The following is a 21,519-nucleotide window of genomic DNA, read 5'->3' on the forward strand; positions in this document are numbered from 1 at the left end:
GGCAGAGGTTGCAGTGAGCTGAGATTGTGCCACTGCAGTCCAGCCTGGGCAACAGAGCGAAACTCTTGTCAAAAAAAAAAAAAAACACACACAAAGTAATCCTACTAAACTATGTACTTAAAAATGGTGTAGATGATAAATAGCATGTGTATTTTACAATTTTTTTTTTTTTTTTTTTTTGAGATGGAATCTCACTCTATTGCCCAGGCTGGAGTGCAGTGGCGCGATCTTGGCTCACTGCAATCTCCGCCCCCCAGATTCAAGGGATTCTTATGCCTCAGCCTCCCGAGTAGCTGGGATTACAGGTGCCTGCCACCATGCCCGGCTAATTTTTGTATTTTTAGTAGAGACAGGGTTTCACCATGTTGGCCAGGCTGGCCTTGAACTCCTGACCTCAAGTGATCCACCTGCCTCAGCCTCCCAAAGTGCTGGGATTATAGGCGTGAGCCACCGTGCCCGGCCTGTATTTTACAAATTTTAAAAAAGCTACACATATAAGGATGTAAAGCACTCCCTGTAATGATAAAAAAAAAAAAAAAAAAGGAAATTACCTAAATGATGAATAGGAATCTGGTTATATAAATTGTGGACTACTCTGAAGCCAATAAAAACAAGAAAGGAAATTTAGATGTGCTGTCATGAGAAGACAATCTAATACAAAGCGGGAAAAACAATTTGCAGAATATGCAAAAAAGTAAAAAGGTTATGTAAAAATATTCTGATTTTGTTTATAAAAAATGTTTCCATATGAGAGCATGAGTGTGGATTTACCTATGTAGAGATAAACATCTAGAAAGACACATACCAAATATTAACAGTGGACGCCTGTGGGGACGAGGATCATAAGGGAAGATTTTCATTTTCTACTTTTATATTGACTATTTTTTTAAAAACAAGAAACAGGTACTACTCTCATAAATTAACCAACATCATCTCACTTCTCCCCAAACATTCAGCCAGAAGATAACTAATTTTATGTCTCCCTTTTAAATTCTGGCCTTTTTCTGAGGGAGTAATATAAGGCCATCCTCCTTCTGGGAACCCATTTCCCTGAGAGTCGGATGTTTCTGGAAGCTAATGCTAAACACAACAAAGGTTGCTACTAATATAGCAAGCTCCCCATGCCCTGTACCAGTGAACAAAAATCAAGACCATTCCCACAAACCTTCCTAAAATAGTCCTTTCTGTTTTGTTCTCTCCCCTGCTTGGGTATATCATACAGGGTGATAGCAGCTCCTCCAGGAAAGAAAGTATCCAACCTTATCTTCAGAGGACCTTGAAAACACAGAGCGCACTCCAGGCTAGCTACAAGTCTTGGCCAACTTTTTCCTGCAAATGACTCAAGAAGTTGCTTTTAAATACCTCAGAAAGAGGCCGGGCATGGTGGCTCACGCCTGTAATCCTATCACTTTGGGAGGCCAAGGAGGGTGGATCATTTGAGGTCAGGAGTTTGAGACCAGCCTGGCCAACATGATGAAACCCCATCTCTACTAAAAATACAAAAAATTAGGCAGGGCGCGGTGGCTCACGCTTGTAATCCCAGCACTTTGGGAGGCCGAGGCGGGTGGATCACGAGGTCAGGAGATCGAGACCACGGTGAAACCCTGTCTCTACTAAAAATACAAGAAAATTAGCCGGGCGTGATGGCGGGCACCTGTAGTCCCAGCTACGCAGGCTGAGGCAGGAGAATGGCGTGAACCCGGGTCGCCTCAAAAAATAAAATAATAAAATAATAAAATAATAAAAAATAAAAGTTGGTGGGTGTGGTGGTCGGTGCCTGTAATCCATTCACATTTGAACCCGGGAAGTGGAGGTTGCAGTGAGCCGAGATTGCGCCACCGGCATTCCAGCCTGGGCGACAAAGCGAGATTCCGTCTCAAAAAAAAAAGAAAGAAAGAGAACATTTAGATGAGATGAGAAACAGTTACTGCCTTCCTAGTGGAGAGAGGAGAAAGGAAGAAGGGCTTTCCTTACCTGTCCAGAGAGCGGCCAGAGAACTCCTGGCTCTGGGCCACTGGGGAAAGATAAAGATCCATGTTTTCCTCCCCAAGTGTGCATGGAGATGATGCTGGCAGATAAACAGCTGTCCAGAGGTGCAGGGCCCGGACATGACAAACAGGATGCAGGACCTAGGGAAGCAGCCCAATACTAGTGCTTTGTCAAGAGTTCCTGGTCCCTTTTCTTTCCCTAAGCCCTTGACTCTACATTTTCCGTACTGACTCAGCCCCTTCTCCCTATAGGTTTCTAAATAGCACCGATAGGAAAAGGGCTCAGACTCACCATGTCTGAGCTGGGTGTGTAGAGGAAGTTATGAAAGTTTTTATTGCCAGCTCGAAGGAGCGCCCACACAGAGCAGGTCCGCTTGTAGATGCTGCGCTTCTCTCGCTCACAGGGGTTGTTGGCCAGGAAGGTGCCGTAGAGGCAGGAGTATGTGTGTTGCACCAGTTTTACCTAGAAGGCAGAGAGAGCTTGCACCTGGGGGCCTCGGGCTGTCATTCCCCCCATCCCTGTTGTCACAGGGCTTAGGACTTACCAGGAATGCTTCATTAAATTCAAACAGGCAGGGGAACTGCTTAAGCAACTGATGAACAGAATCAAGCCACTGGAGGAACACAGGGCATTGTTCGTTTTGGTCCTCCACATTCTCTTGGTGGCCACAGCGATCTCCAAACTTGTGCCCAAAATCCAGCCAGTCAGACTCCACTAACACTTGGAAGCCCTGCAAAAAAAGAAACTGTTCAAACATAGGGCCTCTCTGGAAATGCTGATGTGCTACTCTCCTGGGAACTGCCCAAAGCAGGAAGCTGGCAGCTTCAAAGAAAAATAGGACTGGACCTAGAAGAGGACTCAAAGCCACTAATTTTCCAAGCCTTTGGGAGTTGGAAAAAAAAGAAAAAAAGAGCCACCAATGTCCTCTACTGAAAGATCCCCAGGACAGATCCAGAGGGCTCAACACCTTCCCTCCTCCCACATTCCCTCTGGTTTTCCCACCCAATTCTTCTCAATACCTCCAATGTCCTGTAATACGGGTCCAGTAATATTTTGGCCAGGGCTACGATCTGCGGTGTGCGGTCCCAGCCATCTGAGCAGTGTACCAGCACAGGCCGGCCTTCCCGGTCTACTGTATTAGCCACCAGCACAGCTGCTTTTAGCATCACCGACAAGTGCTGCAGCCATTTGGTACTCTCCAGTGCCGACAACCAGCTACACAAGAGCAGAAATCAAGTTGGTCACAAAGGGTGCTGAGGCCACAGCAGTCTCTCCACCATCCACAGCCAGCCCACCCAACAAAGTCCCTACTGAGAACTGAAACCAAGAGGTACAACCTGGGGCCTTTTGGACAACAGGTATCTAGCAGGAAGGTAGGGAAGACACGACCTACAGCAGATAAGAGCTTCTGAAGCTCAAAAGAGGAACTGGGAAGCATCACATGCACACTCAGTCATTTTCTCTCCCCAGTTCTCTGTGTTCTTTGAGTAGAACAACCGATCCAAACTAAAGGAATCCAATGTCCTGTGACCACGCCAAAGTGTTGGTTGAGAAGTGGGAGGGTTCTTGGAACTAGCCCATGGCACCCAACTCCACCCAGGCCCTCAGGTCTCCTGCTCTCCAAACTTCTCATCTCCCCATCTAATCTTCCAAGAATAAGAGGTACTGGGTAAGGAATGAGACTGGAAGGAATCCAAGCAGGGAACACCTACTTGCTAGGATCCGGCATCTGGCTACACACAGCCCGGAGGTACTGAAAGCTGTTCCGGATGGCATGGATGTTGGCCATTCCCATGAACACAACCTCACAGTTGGGATAGTACTCTGTAGACATGACAAGAGAGTGGGACATAAAAGCACACCCTAGGCCGGGCACGGTGGCTCACGCCTGTAATCCCAGCACTTTGGGAGGCCGAAGCGGGTGGATCACCTGAGGTCAGGAGTTCGAGAACAGCCTGACTAACACAGTGAAACCCCGTCTCTACTAAAAATACAAAAATTAGCTGGGCATAGTGGTGGGCACCTGTAATCCCAGCTACTCGGGAGGCTGAGGCAGGAGAATCGCTTGAACCTGGGAGACGGAGGTTGCAGTGAGCCGAGATGGTGCATTGCACTCCAGCCTGGGCGACAGAGCGAGACTCCGTCTCAAAAAAAAAAAAAAAAAAAAAAAAAAGCACGTCCTGGAAACAGGCATCCAGGACAAGAGTGGTCCTGGTGGACAAAGCTTCCCTGACAGGGCAGAGCACTCCAGGATGGGAAATAAATACAGTCTTGAAATCTGAATCACACTTGTATCTCTGGAGACTCAGGTGCCATATACTAATAATAGTAACAGTAACGACAAACGATAGTAGTACTTAGAAAGACAATATATAATAAATTCTCAATAAATAGTAGCTGCTTTGTGGCAATAATTTTATATATACGACTTCTTTTTCTGAGACAGGGTCTCATGGTCACCCAGGCTAGAGTGCAGTGGCATGATATCAGCTCACTGCAACCTCTGCCTCCCAGGTGCAAGCGATTCTCATGCCTCAGCCTCCCAAGTGGCTGGGATAGGACCACAGGCATGCATCATCATGCCCAGCTAATGGTTTGTATTTTTGATAGAGGCGGGGTTTTGCCATGTTGCCCAGGCTGGTCTCAAACTCCTGAGCTCAAGCCATCCGCCTGCCTCTGCCTCCCAAAGTACTGGGATTACAAGCATGAGCCACTGGGCCCAGCCTACATATGCAACTTCTAATCATCCCAACAATTTTGCAAAGTTTGTAACATCCCCTTCTTATAGAAGAGAAAATAAAGCTTGGACAGATTAAGCAACTTCAGCATAGTCATAGGCATAGCTAGTAGGTAGCAAAGTTGTGATTCCAAGCCAGGTTTGTTTGGGCTCTTTCCACTATGCAAATGGCCCCCAACCCCCTCCTCACCAAAGCCACCCAGAGCACAGGCTGGCTGCAGACACTGGGATAACAGCAATACCTTCACATTCACAGCCTCCACCCTTGGCCCGGTTGGCCACTGCTGCCGTGTAGGATCGTGCATCCAGGATCAGCAGCTTCTGAGGAGCTGCTGTGCTCTCCACTCCAGAGCACGCAGTCAGAGAAGAATCTAAACACACAACAGGAAGGAGTCCCTGAGTCAGCCAGCCACCCAGCCTCTTGCTGGCCCTCTGGCACTCCCTCTCAGAAGGCAGAACATGCAACTAGAGACCCCTCACACCCCACAGCTTCTGACAAGGCAGGGACCCCAGCACCCCGTGTGCTGTCATCTTCCCAGACTCTCACTGGGGACTCCCTGGGAGCCAATGAAGCCAAGGAGGGGGCCTGCTCCTTGGGGGAATAGCATCATCCACACCTTACCAAAGTCAGCATCACACGCCTCGCTGGTATCATTATTCCCGGTGCTGAGGGAGCCCCCAGTGGCCCTTGTCCCCGGGTCCAGGGCACAGGCTTTAGCAATGGACGTGACCAGGTACTCATCATCAGCATTGCGCCAGCCCCACCAGCTGATCTCTGGCTGGCTGCAGCGGGCGATGGCAGCCCCATTGCGCAAGTGTCTGACAAAACAGAAGAAACCGTAATGCCCTTGGCATTCGAAGCCTCCAGAGGCCTACCTCAGGGGGTTAGACCAAAGTCTCTAGAGCCAGCAGGGGCTACCAACTCATCCAGGCCATAACAGCAACCAAAAGCCCCAATGTCACTAGCAGGCTTCACAGTTTACAAAGCACCATCACACATACTTTCTCAAATGGGCTCTGTATGTCCAAGGTGACCTTGACTCATCAAATCTGCACAGCAACTGCTCCAGGTACAGACACCCAGCAGAAGAACAAGGCCTGGCTGAGCCAAGAACAGGAACAATTCCAAACTTCAGGGTTACTTCCTGGCTCACTCCATTTTAGCTACAATATTCTAGTGCAGGGATCAGCAAACATTTTCAGTAAAAAACCAGACAACAAATTTTTGGCCTTGTGAGTCATAACCAGTTTCTGTCATGTATTCTTCTTTGTTTTTTTAAAAATAGCCCTTTAAAAATGTAAAAACCACTCACAGCTTACAAGCCGTTTTATATAATAGGCTATAAGCCAGATTTTGTCTGCAGGCCAGTTTGCCAACCCCTGTACACACACAAGCTAAAAAAAAGGGGGGAATGAATAAACTCCCTAATAGCCTTATTCTTAGGAGAAAAAACTAAGATAGTTTTTGTTTTAAAATTATTTCATACTTTCCCATAGAGTGTCAATTCCCAGTCAACCAGGTTACCCAAAACCTCCAATTTTGACTCTTCCCTTGTTGCATAAGAAATGGCCTCCCTACTTCCCAGCCCCACTGCCTCACCTATATACAACCACGGGGATCCGCTTCCAGGAACGGAAGGAAGCCACATTCTCCAGCTCTTTGTCAGTGATCCACACTGGAACCAGCAGCTTCTGGGGGTAACTGGGGCACAATCTGAGAAGAGACCAGGTGGGGGTCACTGCACTGGGTCTAAAACATGTGATGACAGGATCCCTGGGGATGGCTTTGTGGGAAGAGAAACCAGGAGCCTTCCTCCCTCACAGACTCGGAAGCTGTGCCCACCACACTTTATCCAAACACGGAAGTGGTTTGGTGTGGAAGGTGTTTTGGTCCCCAACCCTCTCACTTGTAGTTGCTGTTGATGTGTGAGACTCTCCAGACGTTCTGCAGGTCAAAGCCCATCCTCGCAAGCTCCGCCTCCTGCCGACAACGTATGTGCTCACCTGCAACAGAGCCCTCACGATGGTTAGCTTCCCAGAGCACCAATGTGCAGGAGTGGAGGAGGGATGAGAATCAAGGGGTAAGAAGCAGCCTCCCAAAGAAAATAGACTGGCCTCACCTGGCTGACATAGGTGAGTGTGCTGGTCCTCCTCGGTCAGCCCCAGGCACCAGGCATGGTAGGCAAAGGCAAAGAGGTCCTCAGGCTTGGCAGGTCTTGCTGTGGCTCGGCTTAACCGTGAGAGCCACTCTTGGCACTGCTTGAAAGTGGAGAAGTGGCACCTGCCAGGCAAAAAGCCACAGGCCTAGGTGAGGCAAAGTGCAGTTGTGCCATGGGGCTATCAGGGTCAAAAACACAGCCACAGGAAGGCTGTGAGGAGAGAAGGCTGCAAAGCAAGAGGTAAAGCAGTGGGGACCCAGGGTGGGGGGATGAGGGACACTGGCCAACACCCAACAGAAATTGTCTCTTGTGATAATTCTCTTCCCAAGAACTCCTGTGTGTGAGGCATACTTATCCTCTCAAATGGGGCCCTACTGTTTCTCCTATCAAATCTAAATGCTACCACGTGGCCCTGAACGTTTGCACTCCTTGTCCCTACCCTAATGGACCAGTGTTATCTCCCATGACTCCCTAACTCAAACCTTCTGCTTCAGGCAGGAAGTTCTGCTCACATCCTTCCCATCTCCTTGGTTTATCTTCTGCTTGATAATGTCTCCTCTCTGCCTAGCCACATCCTACTGATGCTTTGAAGATAGTTTCAGTCTCACCTCTTCCTTGAAGCCTTCCCAGCCTACTGTATTCCAGAAACTCCTTCCTGTCTTGATTCTTAATGTGCTTGGAATATAGATATACTTTTTTTTTTTTTTTTTTTTTTTTGAGAGAGGGTCTTGCTCTTGCTCTGTCACCCAGGCTGGAGTGTAGTGGCGTGATCACAGCTCCCTGCAGCCTCGACCTCCTGAGCTCAGGCAATCCTCCCAACTCAGTCCCCTGAGTAGCTGAGACCATAATTGTGCACCACCACATCTGGCTAACTTTTTAAATTCTTCGTAGAGACAGGGTCTCTCGATGTTGCCCAGGCTGATCTTGAACTCCTGGGCTCAAGCAATCCTCCTCCCTCGGCCTCCCAAAGTATTAGGATTACAGGTATGTGCCACCGTGCCTGGCCTGATGGGAGTACTAAGCAACACATTTTTCCACAGCATATTGCCACATGTTAAGTCTTCTTCCAGCAGCTAGAGTTTAGCCTCCTTGAAGGGAAGGGCAATGTGAATGCTCCTTCTAAATGCCCCACAGACCTGAGCACATGGAAGGCTCTCAAGTGGGTATCCTTTTAATAAACCTTGGAGTCATCCAGATTCCTCTTTCTTTCATTTCGAATCTGTCAGCAAATCTTCTCATCTCCACCTTCAAAATACACCCAGAATCTGACTGCTTCTCACCGCTTTGGCTGCTACCACCTCAGACAGGCCACCATGATCTCTCACCTGGGTAACTGCAATAGCTTCCTAACTAGTCTCCCAGTTTTTGCTTTTGCTCTTGCCCCCATTCTCTTTCATCTAGTCTCAATATAGCAGCCAGCGTGATTCTATGAAACATTAATCAGATCACATCACTCCTTTGCTCAAAATCCTCCAGTGATTTCTCAGTTCCCTCAAAGTAAAAGCCAGTCTTCATGACAGCCAAAGTGTCTGACACCCGGCTTTGTTCTCAGATCTTACCCTCACCCACATGCGCTCTACTCCAACCACACCAGCCTCCCTGCCAGTCTCCCAAAATGCAGGCACACACCCACTTCAGGGCCTTTGCACTTGCCATTCTCTGTCTCTGGCACACTCTTCCCCCAAATACCCACCTGGCCACTTTCTTCAAGTCTTGACTCAACTGACACCTTTTCGGTGCAGCTTCTCTGATCACTTTCATTTTGTTTTTCTGAGACAGGGTCTCACTCTGTCACCCAGGCTGGAGTGCAGTGGTGTAATCACAGCTCACTGCAGCCTCGACTTCTCAGGCTCAAGAGGTCCTCCCACCTCAGCCTCTTGAGTAGCTGGGACTACAGGCACGCATCACCACACCTGGCTGATTTTTTATACTTTTAGTAGAGATGGGGTCTCGCCATGTTGCCCAAGCTGATTTTGAACTCCTAAGCTGAAGCGACCTTCCCACGCATCACCACACCTGGCTAATTTTTTCTATTTTTAGTAGAGATGGGGTCTCGCTATGTTGCCCAGGCTGATCTTGAACTCCTAAGCTGAAGCGATCTTCCCACCTTGGCCACCCGAAGTGCTGGTATTACAGGCATGAACCACCGCACCCAGCCTGATTGTTTTACAATCTTCACCCTCATAGCACTCCATATTCCCTTTCCCTGCTTTATTTTTTTCCTTTACACTTACTGTCATTGCACAAATTTTACTTATTACTTACAGTTGGTATCTCCTCATTGCGATGTAAGCTCTCTGAGGAGGGAAAATTTTGTCTGTTTGTTCCCTGCTGTATCCCCAGGGCTTAAAACAGTCTGGCATTGAGTAGGGTACTCAACACATGTATATCAAATGAATAAATAAATAAAGCAACAATAATGTGAGTGCTCTGTGCCAGATATTGTCCTCGGTGCTTTCATATACATACACATTATCTCACTTAATCCTTACGATGACTCCATGAACTAGGCATTACCCCCATTTTTTCAGGTCAAGATCCTATGGGTCAGTAAACTGACCTCCCAACCCAGAACATGGTCTTCACCTTTTCTTCCAACTGGGGAAAGTGAGGCAGGATCTTTCCTCTCTCGCACCAGAGAAACCCTGCAGCACAGAGAACTGGACAAGACTAGGACCAGGGGACCTGAGTGAGGCTCTGTTGTTCTCACCTCACCACTTGGGAGTCCTTGCAGGAAATGTGCAACTGGAACATATCACGGCTCTCCACACTGTCAATCATCCGGAGGGGGACCTGTAGAGGAAGGGCAAACCAAAGCTCAGACTCCCCACTGGGTACCACTCCTCACCCTCACCCCAGTGTAGGCACTGATGTATCAATAGCAGGAAGGAAACCAACATTTACTGAGGGTCTGTTAAGCACCTGCTAACTGTGCGGAGTCCTCTGCATATGTGATCCCAATTAATGATCCCAATAACCTTGCACGGCAGGTGCTTTCAGCCCATATTACGAGGAGAAAAATCAAGCTTCAGTTAGGTGACTTGACCAAGGTCACCCAGCTGGTGAGTGGCAACGCAGGAAAAGAGCCCAGGTTTGCCTGACTCCAAAGCCTGTGTTCTTCCAACAATGCCACTGTGCTCCTTAGAAGGGCCAGTAATAGAATAATGGAAAGAGAGAAGAGGAGTAAGGAGAATGAGCCAGAAACAGAGCTAGGAAAATGAAGCAGGAAAACATGAGGTCAGAGAGAAACAGAAGGGATCCCCAACTTTTGTTTTGTTTTTTTTTTTGAGATGTAGTCTCACTCTGTCACCCAAGCTGGACAGCAGTGGCACAATCTCGGCTCACTGCAACCTCCATCTCCCGGGTTCAAATGATTCCCGTACCTCAGCCTCCCGAGTAGGTGGGATTACAGGTGCGCACCACTGAGCCCGACTAACTTTTGTATTGTTAGTAGAGACAGAGTTTCACCACGTTGGCCAGGCTGGTCTCGAACTCCTGACCTCAAGTGATCTGCCCACCTTGGCCTCCCAAAGTGCTGGGATTACAGGCGTGAGCCACCGCGCCTGGCCTCCCAACTTTTTTAACGACATGATCAAGGAGAGCTTTGGAACGATCCCACCTTGAACCTCATAGGGATTCTAGCTTAGGGGTAGGAGAACAATACAGAAACTCACGTTGATGACAGAGTCCTTGAATTTGATATGCAGCCGGTAGTTAGAGATGGCAATGAGGGCATCGGCTGCCCGGCCCAGGAACTCTACTCCCTCACCCTGCAGCACTGTGAAGGGGACCTGTCAAGGGGCAGAGAAACCTTCAGTCCAGAAGTGAGTGACCACCTTATCCTCTTCTACAGCCCCTGATCTGTGGGATCCCCTCTGGAAAAGGTGGACCAACACAGGAGAAGAGAGTTCTCTCCACGGTAACAGCACCAGGCAACAGCTGTACAGGAAAGCTGCCTTTCCTTCCCTGGGGCCAAAGGCTCCAGGATGCACAGACAAACCCTCCTCCTCCAGAGACCAGGGAACAGGACGCCAGAGCTCTGGTACCAGATGCCCTTGAGGATTTTTGGGAGAAGGGAGGGTATTTTTTAACTGGGCAGGGAGCCCCATCTATCCTGGCCCCCAACTCCTCCTTACCTGAAGATTCTCTTCCTCCTTCACTAGTTCCTTGTGGGGGAACAGATCCTTGGCTTGGATGTACTCCAGGCTGGGGGGCCCCTCCTCACCCTGTAGGAAGGCCACAGTCCTAAGTCACCAAGCTCCGCTTAGCCTATCAGGCTCATTCTGCTCCCCTCCCCATCAAGAAATCCACGGATACCCATACACACACACACCTCTAAAGGTTCTGGTCACCAGAGAAGGGAAAAGAGACCTGACTTGGTTGGAGACAGGGAGGGTGAAATGGAGAGGGTATCAGCCTATTAAGCCTAAGGAAAGAGTGAGGCCCCAGGAGGAACTGGGAAACTGCACTCTTCAAAGAGGGACTCTCCTATAGAACCAACATTTCAAAAATGGAGGAGAGAAAACTAAGGAAAAGAAAGACTCTTTTCCTTAGACCCGTGTAAGGGTAAGGCAGGAGCGGGGATGGGAAAGTGCTGTCTTGAGGAAAAGGAGCCAGGTGTGGCAGCTGGTTTTAGAGAGGAGGGAAATCAGGCGCCTACAGCCACTGAAGCTTCAATCTGGTGGGTGAAGCAGACAAAGAGGAGTGGGTGGGGGGATTCAGTCCCACGCCTCTAGAGGGCCTTCACCGATGCTTTCAAAAGGAAGACGTGTTTGGGAGCTGGGCTTATCTTCTTGTTAGACCCACACTGCTGACAAGCCCCCATTACCTGCCAAGTAACCTGCCCTGCCTGCTAATCAGAGGGGAATTCCTGAGGAATACCCACAGCAAGCAAAAGGAACTCCCCTCCCAACCACCAGGGAGGGGACCCGAGGGGATCCACGTGCCTGGGAGGAGCCAGGAGACCCAAGGACAGCCAGGGGAGACAGAGAGAGGAGGCCTGGCAGACACCCACGGGGAAGGGGGGGGACAGCTGAGAGGACAGATGGGGGAAGTTGGGAAGGAGCATCAGCCAGAGCGGGAGGAGGGGAGGACCGGGAATGATGCAGAGGTACGGAACCCTGCAGAGGCAGGGAAGATGGAGAAGAGAGGCTGTCTGGGGGACAGTCAAGGAGAAAAGGCTGGCATGTCAGGTGAGGGATGGAGTGGTGGAAGAGGGAAGGGACTGGAGCCCCAAGCCAGCTCAAAGACATCCCGTGCTCCCCAACCAACCTCCTAACATCCCATTCAGCCTACTAGCCACATCCCACATCCCCAAGCAAGGATTCAGCGGGTGGGACCAAGAGAGAGAGGCGGAGGTAAAGGGATGTACCCCTGCAGGGCGGGGCCTAGAGATCTGCAGTCAAGGGCAGTGGCTGCGGGGCCAGGATGGACCATAGAATTTCCATTCCTGGCCTTCGACCATCTCCGGCACCCAAAGATTGAAGCAAGTCCAAGAAATAAAAGGGTTAACCCACCTTCCCTGTCCTCAAACGTTCGGGGCCGGGCCAGGAACCTCGGGAAGGGGGATGGGCTGAAATCGAGGGCTGACCCTGGGCGGGGCTGCGGGTGCCTCCTAGGCCCCCAAAGGCAGGGTGGGCACTTACGAAGCAGCTAAGCATGGAGCAGGAGACGCGGGCGGTCAGGCTCATGGTCGCGGGCGGTCTGGGCCAGCGCACATGTCCCCGGAGCCGCTGCGCTGCCCGCCAGCCCCGGGCGCCCGCCGCATCCCGGCTGCGGGGCTCGCCAGGTGCAGCCGCGGCAGCCAAGAGGCTAGGGCGCTGGTGGCGGGGCCTCCGCGCGGCTCCCGCGCGCCTCTCCCCTCCTCTCCACAATGGAGCGGGCCCAGCTCCGCCCTCCCGCACGAGCGCAGAAGGGAGGGGAGCCAGGCGAGGGGAGAGCCCGGGACCGCGGCGGGAAGGCGGAGGCAGGGGCGGGGCGGCTCCGCGGGCCCCGCCCACAAGCCCAGCCTCCTCCCTTCCCGGGGACCCTGGGCCTCGTAGGAGGGCGTACCGTACTCCAGGGACCTTTAGGAGCTTTCAGGAATCTGGGCTACGGGACCGCCCATATCTTCTCATTTCCCTTCTTCCCAGGTGCGCCACCCCATGCCCTCTTACAAACCCATCCCCACGCCCCCCCCCAAGTTCCCCCGACGCCTACTCTGGATCCCAAGGTGGAGCTCACCTACTCGCACCCCATTTGCTTCCTCCTTTCCCTCCAAAACCACTACCCCCCATGCCCCTGCCCATCAGGGTCCTTCAATCCCCTGACTTCGTTAAACCTTTCTTTCCCCTTAGAATGGTGCCAGGTTAGTCATTCCACGCTCCTGGAAAGGGAAATGAGCTTTTTATTCCAACACCCCTACCCAACCATACTCCTTCAGCTACATCTCTCCCTTGATTCACATTCTGATCTCTGGGTAAGAAAGTTCTTCTTGGAGGAGAAAGGATTTCTTAGTCTGGGAAAGTGAAGAGCTAAAGTATGGACCATAGAAGCTATACAAAAAAAATGAAACTTGAAACCCAGGAGCAGCGGAGTAGAGAGAGTTGGGTAGAGGGCCAAGGAATAAGGAGCAGGAATAAGGGGCTCAAAATGTCACCAAGAGTCACAGAGGGAGCTGGCTGGAACCCCAAACTTCCTGCACCTGGTAACTTTCAGACACCAGGGCTTTTGTCTTGTTTGGGGGAGAAGGGAGTAATAAAAGAAAACCTGACATTTTATTAAGCATCTACAATGAGCCAGGCAGTTTCTAATATTATCTCAGTAAAACCTTTCAACCCCCCAAGAAGTAAACCTTATCCTGTCTTACTGGTGAGACTCAAGCTTAGAGAGAAAGTATGTAATTTACCTAAGTGGTGGTGCTAGGATTTGAAATTAGATGAAGCTGACTGTGAAGCCCATGCTCTTTTCAGGGTAGCCCAGAAGAGAAAAAGAGGAGCTATCTGTTGGTGGGGGCCAAAACCAGCAGGCTTTCTGAGAAGAGACTGAACCAATAGTGCACACACCAAATCCACATGTCTATGGAAGAAAGGGAGGGAAGGAGGAAATCCTCTCATCTACTGAATTCTTTAACCTGCCCCTAAGCACAAGGGACACCTAAAAGAAACCGAAGAGATACTATCAGGTTAAGGGCCTGGTCTGGGCCAGGGCCTGCAGCTCTCTAGTTCTTTCCCATCTCACTGCCTCCTCCTAGCTCTCAGGAGTTAAGGGCTTCCCTGGACTTGGGGTGAGAAAAGGGCCATTACAGTTAATGGAAAATTAATAGGATCATTGTAAACCACCTCTGGTGATATTCTGGGCACCCTGAAGATGCTATCCTGATAGATATTCGATCAGCTGTCACCTGTAGTGGCTTAACAGCAGCACCCTGGAACTAGAGAAGCCCCACAGTTTTGGTGGAGTCACTCCTGATATAGCATCCATAATAGTCAAAGGACCCACCAGAAGTCCAAGGATCTTGAGATAAAGAAGGCCTGGCTTTTCATACCAGAACACAGAGATTCTACCGGGGACCCAAGAAAAGCAAGAAGAGGGCTGTTATGAAGGTTAATAGAACCAGTGGTGGGTAGGGAGTAGGAGGCAAGTGTGGGGCATAGCACATGCAGAAAATGATTTCTAGAAGCTTCCAATCCCAGTGCTGTATACTGGCTGATGTTTTGCAATCTAAAGAAACCCTAATTTATCTCCAGGGCAGATGAACCTGTTTAGGAGCTGAACAGGGTAGCCTGGAGCTCAAGGTCTAGGACAGGTGGGGCAGCTTCACGGAGAAAGACACACGGATTACAGAAAACACAATGGCCTGAGGAAAGACAGGGTACTCACCATTCTACCGTGGCAAGAGTCCTGGCTGCCTGCTTCTCACTGCAAGGAGACAGAGGAACATAAAAGTAAAGGACCCCATTAACATTACCATAGAATCAACAAATGACACACATCTACCCCGACCTTCTCTACAACTCTTATTCTTCTCCCTCACAGAGACTCCAGTCTCTCCACAAGTCAACATGCCAGAGAGAGGCAATGGGAGCTACATGAGGGGAAAGCAACAAGTGATCCTGCAGGGCATGAAGTCAGTCACGAAGTTCTGGAGCAGGAATGAGTGTCATCCAAGATTATTCGGCAGAATTCAGGAGTCCTGATTCCCAGACGCAGAGGGACAACACTTCTTTGTCGGGGAGCATAACTGCCAACTATGAAGAGACACAGGCTGCCCAACTGGGGCTCATTTTGGGCCCTGAATCTTAGGGTGAAGTGGCAGTAGTTGAAGGAGCATGAATCCACAGGAATGTTTTGCCAGTCTCTGAGTCTGGGAGTAGTACCCACCTGACCTGTTTACTGGGGGCAGAGTCCAAAGTGGGACAGGAGGGAGGGGACCACAACCTGTGATCAGAGGGCAGCAGGGCTGCACAGGTCCTGCTGAGTGACACGAAATGGGGTGGAGGTTATGGAGAGGAGGCCACACAACAGGGACAGAATCAGGCCAATCTAGACCTTGGAGTCAGCATCTGTCCAATGAGCCCAAGTAACAGGGATTTCAGGATGGGGCCTCCTAGGCTCACTTAGGGAGCCAGGCCTAGGTTTCACTGACACTTTCTTTCATGTCTGCTATCCTCGGGCAGTGCAGCAGAGCCCTGCGGGAGGCTGCGGGGATAAAAGCCTCCATCTGTGGTCCTGCCCACCTCCCTCTTCACAGTATCCTCTTCCCTAGGCCATTCTCCCTCATGGGGGAACCCGCAAGGGGCAAGTCAGAGGTGCTGCCTCACCGCCCACTGGCAGCAGCCCCAGGGAACGAACGGAGGGAAGGAGGGACAAGGATCAGGCCTGGGAGGCCCAGGGTTTTCGGACCTAGGGGATCTGGTCCCAGGGGGCGGGCCAGGTTGGCAGGGGAGCCCAGGTGCCCAGGTTCTAGGGGCGGAACCTAAAGACTGGGAGGCGGAGCCCCAAATGACAGAAGGCGGGACTCAGGAAAGCCGGTGGGGGCCAGCGCGGGGCCGGGCAAGACGTGGTCGTTGCGGTTCCCAGGCTCGCAGTTCAGGGGGCACGGTGACTCACCCAGGAGGCGTCCGCCCGACCCTCTGAGGCCGCGCTCTTGCCACTTCCGTCTCCCGCAGCTGCTGAGGCCGCGCAGTCCCGACCCCACCACGGTGCCCCTCTCCTGAACCAATCATATCTCTAGCCTGTACCCGCCCTGGCCAATGGCCACGCCAAGTCCCGCCCTGCCCCCATACGAGGCCACCGCCCTCACTCTTGACCCCACTCATTGGTCGAGTCGGGCAAACGCCCTCCCAGCCTTTAGCCAATCCGATGCCGAAAGACGAGCCTATACCTGGAGGAAGGAGGCGCGGCGCCGGAGAGGAGACGTGACCAATGGGAAATCACAGCGCGTCCTTGCGGCAGCCAATAGGAGAGCAGTAAAGAGGGGGCTGCTGGCTACTGCTCTGGGGACCGGAAGTGGAGGCGGCTCGTCGCCTACTGGTAGCGCAATTAGAGGCGGGCATTGTAGGGGACAAGCCTAAAGCCACTTCCGGTGATGGCCCCGCCCAGGAGGTACTTCTTAAACAGATCCCCAGTGGCACCTCAGTTTATCCATTCCCGTTTTGGTTTCGCAGCTGTCATCCGGTCCCAACGCCAGAATAGGAGAAAAACCTGCAGGCTAAGAGAGAAGGGAGGGCTGGGCCTGAGGTTCAATCTTGGTCATCTCCGACTGGCGGCGCTAGGATTTCCCCCTTCTTGTGTCTTGATGGGTTCCTCCAATACTCACTTTGTATAGATAAACGACCCTGCAGTTCTTCACGACCTGCACTGTGCTGCCAGTCCTGAGTGAAGAACTCTCATCCCAGAGATGGGAAACCTGGATCTGAGACTGCCAGCTAGCTGCGGCCTCCTAGTCTGTAAAGGGAAGGGAGACCAGGACGCTCCCAAGGACCTGGCTTATCGCCCCTCCCTTTCTTTCCCGGGGACCCAGAACAGACCACAAGACGGAGGGTGGCCGCTGGAGGTCGCCGTGGCCCCGCGATACCACCAACCGACAGAAATGGAGAACGGTTGATTCAGATTCAGCTTATATTCTCAGGTCTGGAGCGGGCCTGAGCGCTTTAATTAGCCCGGGGCTAATGGGTCCTCACCCATCTTTGTTTATAGAACATTGAAACTTCAGTACTGTTGATAAGTTCCAGGAAGACAGGAACTTTGCAGTACTTTAACTCCAGGGTCTAGAACAGCCTGCAATCTAGCAGATGCTGTAAATTTTTTAATTAAATACTGAACTCCTGTAGGACAGTGATTGTGTTTTTATTCATTCCCAGCACTTATTATAGTGTTTGGTGATTACAATGGCTGCAGCATTTGTTCAAAGCTCTATCACAGGCTTTCTACAGTGTAGAGCTTAACCTGCCTATCCCTTTTCCCAGATCAAGGGAAATTGAAAGTCAGGAGGTTGCACGCAGTTAATACCTTGTGTTTTCCCAAGGGCATGTATCAAATACAAAACTGCTTCCGCCGCAGCTGGAATAGGCACAGGCATCAAAATGGGGTCTTTTGGGCCGGGCGCGGTGGCTCATGCCTGTAATCCCAGCACTTTGGGGGGCCGAGGCGGGCGGATCACAAGGTCAGGAGATGGAGGTCATCCTGGCTAATACGGTGAAACCCCGTCTCTACTAAAAATACAAAAAAATAGCCGGGCATGGTGGCGGGCGCCTGTAGTCCCAGCTACTCGGGAGGGTGAGGCAGGAGAATGGCTGAACGCGTCTCAAAAAAAAAAAAAGAGAAAGAAAAAGAAAAAGAAATTTGGGGCACTACCCCAATACTAAAGGACTGTCCAAAAGTCCTTTTTTTTTTTTTTTTTTTTTTGAGGCGGAGTCTCGCTCTGTCGCCCAGGCTGGAGTGCAACGGCACTATCCCGGCTCACTGCAACCTCCGCCTCCCGGGTTCAGCCATTCTCCTGCCTCAGCCTCCTGAGTAGCTGGGACTACAGGCGCCCGCCACCACGCCCGGCTAATTTTTTGTATTTTTAGTAGAGACAGGGTTTCACCGTGTTAGCCAGGAGAAGTGCCCCAAATTTCTAATCCCTTAAGCCAGGACCTTGGTAGCCCTGAGGTGTGATGGAGACTGGACAGAACCACCTGTTGACCTGTCCAGGACCCAAATATGCACCAGGGCCAGGGATCTGTTACCAAAGGTACTGTATGTGTGAAAGATGGAGAGAGACCCAGACCCCAGATAATAGAGGCATGATAGATATATGATCGTTAAGATGGAGAAGCCAGGCTGGATTCTAAGCAGGGAGTTAGAAGGGGAAACGAAGTGGAAAGTTTTCCCCCACTCTCCCTTCCCTACTAAAAGCCAGAAACCAACATCTTCTACCATTAGCCTTTCAAAACTGGGTCCCAGGATCTTGATCTCCAGGAGGTCATAAAAATACACACAGGGACACCAGAAGCCACCTACAGATTTATTAAACTTTATTTCCTCTGAGTCTCTGGGCAGTCAGCAGGGATGTAAGGCGAAGTGGCAGTAGCTGAAGGGGCCTGAGCAGAGCTGGTGCTGGGAGGGGCCAGCATGGACAAGAAGAAGAGGAGGAGATTTAAATATCCAGGGCTGAAAGCCAGTTAATAGGTCTCCTTCATCTGTTTTTGTATTTTGTGTAGCATCTCCTGCATCCGCCGCAGCTGGAATAGGCACAGGCATCAAAATGGGGCCTTTTGGAGAGTCCTTTAGTATTGGGGAAGTGCCCCAAATTTCTAATCCCTTAAGCCAGAACCTTGGTAGCCGTAAGGTGTGATGGAGACTCTGGACAGAACCACCTATTGACCTATCCAGGACCCAAATATGCACCAGAGCCAGGGATCTTTCTATTACCAAACAAAGAGATACCAACGTTGGTGATCAAACAGGAGACCTCCCATATACCCCATACTGCTCTCACCTCCTCATCTTTCTCTCGGATAAGCTTCTCAGTTTCTGGATCTGTCCCCGGTGGGACAGCAGGGATGGGGAAGTCGGTACCACTTTCCCGAGTCAGTTTGCTAAAGGGAGAAAAGGGTTGATAAGGCTAGGAGGACCCCAGCACCCGCTTAGATTGAGCCCAGGGCCTATAGAAGAACCAAAGTAGGGCTTGGTGTCACCCAAGGCTAGGCTTGGGATCTCCCCCTGCCAGCTTTGTCCTGGCTTCTGATCATACTTGCGATTCCGTTCCTTCACCACCAGGCGGGTCATGCTCTGGATGCACTGTGCCCGGTAGTTCTCATAATGTGTCTCCCGTGTCACATCCTTCAGGTCCTGCATGTGGGTACGTACCAGCATTGTCCTCAGCTTCACAAAGTCGCAGTGCCCTGGGTTTTCCACTGCATAGCAAGGCTAGGGGTCAGCCAGAGGCATAGGTAGGGGAGAGCCACTGAGAGCAAGGAGATACCCTGGTCACAGACTCAGTGCTTTACCTTCCACGATGCCCCAGGGGTAGAGTCGACCCCGAACTCGCCGCCCTCTGGCCTCTACTACAGTGTTGCTGCCAATTACTGCAAATGGGATGCTTTCCTGGAAGAGGTTAGGGGTGCCTGTCAGCACCCTCTGTTCTCACCTCTTTCTTTCCACCTGTATCGTCATCTTCTCTGCTTCATTCTAGGAAGCCAGGGTCCTTTCCCACCCTGATAGCCTGCATATAGAATTCTACTCCCTTTTTCTACCTGGAAGAAACAAGATGGGAATGGGATGCCCTAGAGTGGCCCCACCTTTAGGGCTTGGTCCTGCAATTTGAAGTCCTCATCCTCATCAGAGTCACAGTCTGGGAATTGATAGATCTTGATTCCAAAATGCTCAATCTCCTCCCGGATCTGACAAACAGATGGGGGGCCCACAGTTCTGGGGACCACGTCCTTTCTAGAAGCCCACCTGATCCCCTCCCACCACCAGCTTCCCTCACTTTGCGTTTCTTGCGGTCCACTTCGGGAGGTGTCAGTGTGTCTGCCTTAGCCAGGATAGGCACGATGTTGACCCGCTGATGCAGGGCCTTCATGAATTCAACATCCAGTGGCCGGAGCCTGGGGAACAGGAATCTGTGACCACCTGCTAGTGGCAGCCCTGCCCCTGGTGCTCTTGGCCTGTTCCCTTGACAGCACTCGGTGGTGCCAGGAGCCTCAGGCTTGGACCATACCCGTGGCCGAAGGGTGAGATGAAGTACAGGCAGCAGTGCACCCTGTTGTCTTGGATGTTCTTTCGGTTCAGGCCACTCTCATCTCGGAAATACTGCTCAAACTGCTGATCAATGTATTCTGCCACAGGCTTCCAGCTGGGGCAGGGACAGACAAGCAGAGAAACTGTGAGAGTGGGAGCCACCTAGTGAGCTCTGGGACTACAGAGAAGTAGCCCACTCCCTGAGCAGTGTTTTTAAGACACTGTTATTCTCTGGCTTACTTTAATAAATCTTTAGGGAAATTCCTGAATGGGAAGGGGTGTATCTCACGTGTCCTGATACAAAATTAGACTGAGTACTCAGGCAAGTTTAACAAATACTAGCTTGATGAGAGGGAAAGGGCCCAGGTGATCAAACAAAGCAGTAAGAATAGGCTGGGCACGGTGGCTCACCCCTGTAATCCCAGCACTTTGGGAGGCCGAGGCAGGTGGATCACTTAAGGTCAAGAGTTTGAGACCACCCTGACCAACATGGTGAAACCCCGTCTCCACTAAAAATACAAAAATTAGCTGAGCATGGTGGTGTGCACCTGTAGTCCCAGCTACTCAGGAGTCCGAGGCAGAAGAATCGCTTGAACCCAGGAGGCAGAGGTTGCAGTGAGCCAAGATCATACCACTCCAGCCTGGGCGATGGAGCCAGACTGTCACACACACACACACACAAAAAAAAAAAAAAAAAAAAAGAAGAAGAAAAAAAGAATAGCAAGGTGGCTGCAGGCAAATACCAACTGGAAGCCAGGGAAACCCTAAGTCAGGTTTCCAGTGTAACCTCAGAGCCTCTTTGCTCATATGTTTCTAACCTTTCCTCTACCTCTCCAAACCCACTGCATCCTTCAAGGCCCTAAGAACCATCTCTTCCACGAAGGCTCCTTTGACTATACCAATACACACTGCTCTCCCCTTCTCTTCACTACAAAGCAAAACAAATAAATACATAAATTTCCCCAAGAACCTCAATTTTCATATCCTTTGCTCTTCTATTATCTTGTTTAATCCTCACTGCCCTGACAGGTGGATATTATGCATTATGATCATCATCACTCTCATTTCATACATGAAGAAATTAAATCCAGAGCAGCTAACAGATTTGCTTCAGGCCAGGTGTGGTAGTTCACACCTGTAATCCTAGCACTTTAGGAGGCCAAGGTAGGTGGATCACTGGAGCCCAGGAGTTCAAGACCAGACTAGGCAACATAGCGAGACCCCTATCTCTACAAAAAATACAAAAAAGTTAGCTTGGTGTGGTGCCATACACCTGTATTTCCAGCTACTTGGGAGGTTGAGGTGGGAGGATAACCTGAGCCCGGGGAGCCCTGGGAGCCCTGGGAGGCGGGTGATCAGGCCACTGCACTCCAGCCTGGGCAACAGAGCAAGAACCTGTCTCAAAAAAAAAAAAAAAAAAAAAAAAAA

At 50.8% G+C, this 21,519-nt stretch overlaps 2 protein-coding genes across 4 annotated transcripts in view; both read right to left on the reverse strand.

Annotated features, from left to right (window-relative positions):
* Positions 1-16,763, reverse strand: part of MTMR4 (myotubularin related protein 4) — a 29,177-nt gene extending 12,414 nt beyond the window's left edge. The window contains exons 1-16 of one of the 3 annotated variants that reach the window (XM_032162845.2): positions 16,685-16,763; positions 16,250-16,576; positions 14,746-14,784; positions 11,022-11,111; positions 10,560-10,676; positions 9,596-9,678; positions 6,847-7,007; positions 6,634-6,730; positions 6,327-6,440; positions 5,349-5,545; positions 4,969-5,097; positions 3,702-3,813; positions 3,009-3,204; positions 2,534-2,719; positions 2,281-2,451; positions 1,975-2,129 (exon numbers count right to left, since the gene is read on the reverse strand). In XM_032162845.2, coding sequence (XP_032018736.1) covers positions 1,975-2,129; positions 2,281-2,451; positions 2,534-2,719; positions 3,009-3,204; positions 3,702-3,813; positions 4,969-5,097; positions 5,349-5,545; positions 6,327-6,440; positions 6,634-6,730; positions 6,847-7,007; positions 9,596-9,678; positions 10,560-10,676; positions 11,022-11,111; positions 14,746-14,748 — 1,811 coding nt within the window. In that variant the 5' untranslated portion in view covers positions 14,749-14,784; positions 16,250-16,576; positions 16,685-16,763. Of the gene's footprint in view, positions 1-1,974; positions 2,130-2,280; positions 2,452-2,533; positions 2,720-3,008; positions 3,205-3,701; positions 3,814-4,968; positions 5,098-5,348; positions 5,546-6,326; positions 6,441-6,633; positions 6,731-6,846; positions 7,008-9,595; positions 9,679-10,559; positions 10,677-11,021; positions 11,112-12,530; positions 12,807-14,745; positions 14,785-15,975; positions 16,088-16,249; positions 16,577-16,684 lie in introns of those variants that run through there. The other 2 variants (XM_032162844.2, XM_032162843.3) reach the window with 2 other exon arrangements.
* A 1,603-nt stretch (positions 16,764-18,366) lies between these two features.
* Positions 18,367-21,519, reverse strand: part of SEPTIN4 (septin 4) — a 26,560-nt gene continuing 23,407 nt past the window's right edge. Inside the window, exons 6-12 of the mRNA XM_058445337.1 lie at positions 20,072-20,253; positions 19,841-19,958; positions 19,650-19,751; positions 19,359-19,455; positions 19,103-19,265; positions 18,848-18,947; positions 18,367-18,590 (exon numbers count right to left, since the gene is read on the reverse strand). Of these exons, the coding sequence (XP_058301320.1) occupies positions 18,531-18,590; positions 18,848-18,947; positions 19,103-19,265; positions 19,359-19,455; positions 19,650-19,751; positions 19,841-19,958; positions 20,072-20,253 (822 nt within the window). The 3' untranslated portion in view covers positions 18,367-18,530. The remainder of the gene's footprint in view (positions 18,591-18,847; positions 18,948-19,102; positions 19,266-19,358; positions 19,456-19,649; positions 19,752-19,840; positions 19,959-20,071; positions 20,254-21,519) is intronic.

Source organism: Hylobates moloch, unplaced genomic scaffold (genome assembly GCF_009828535.3).
Source record: "Hylobates moloch isolate HMO894 unplaced genomic scaffold, HMol_V3 SCAFFOLD_10, whole genome shotgun sequence".
NCBI lineage: Eukaryota > Metazoa > Chordata > Mammalia > Primates > Hylobatidae > Hylobates > Hylobates moloch.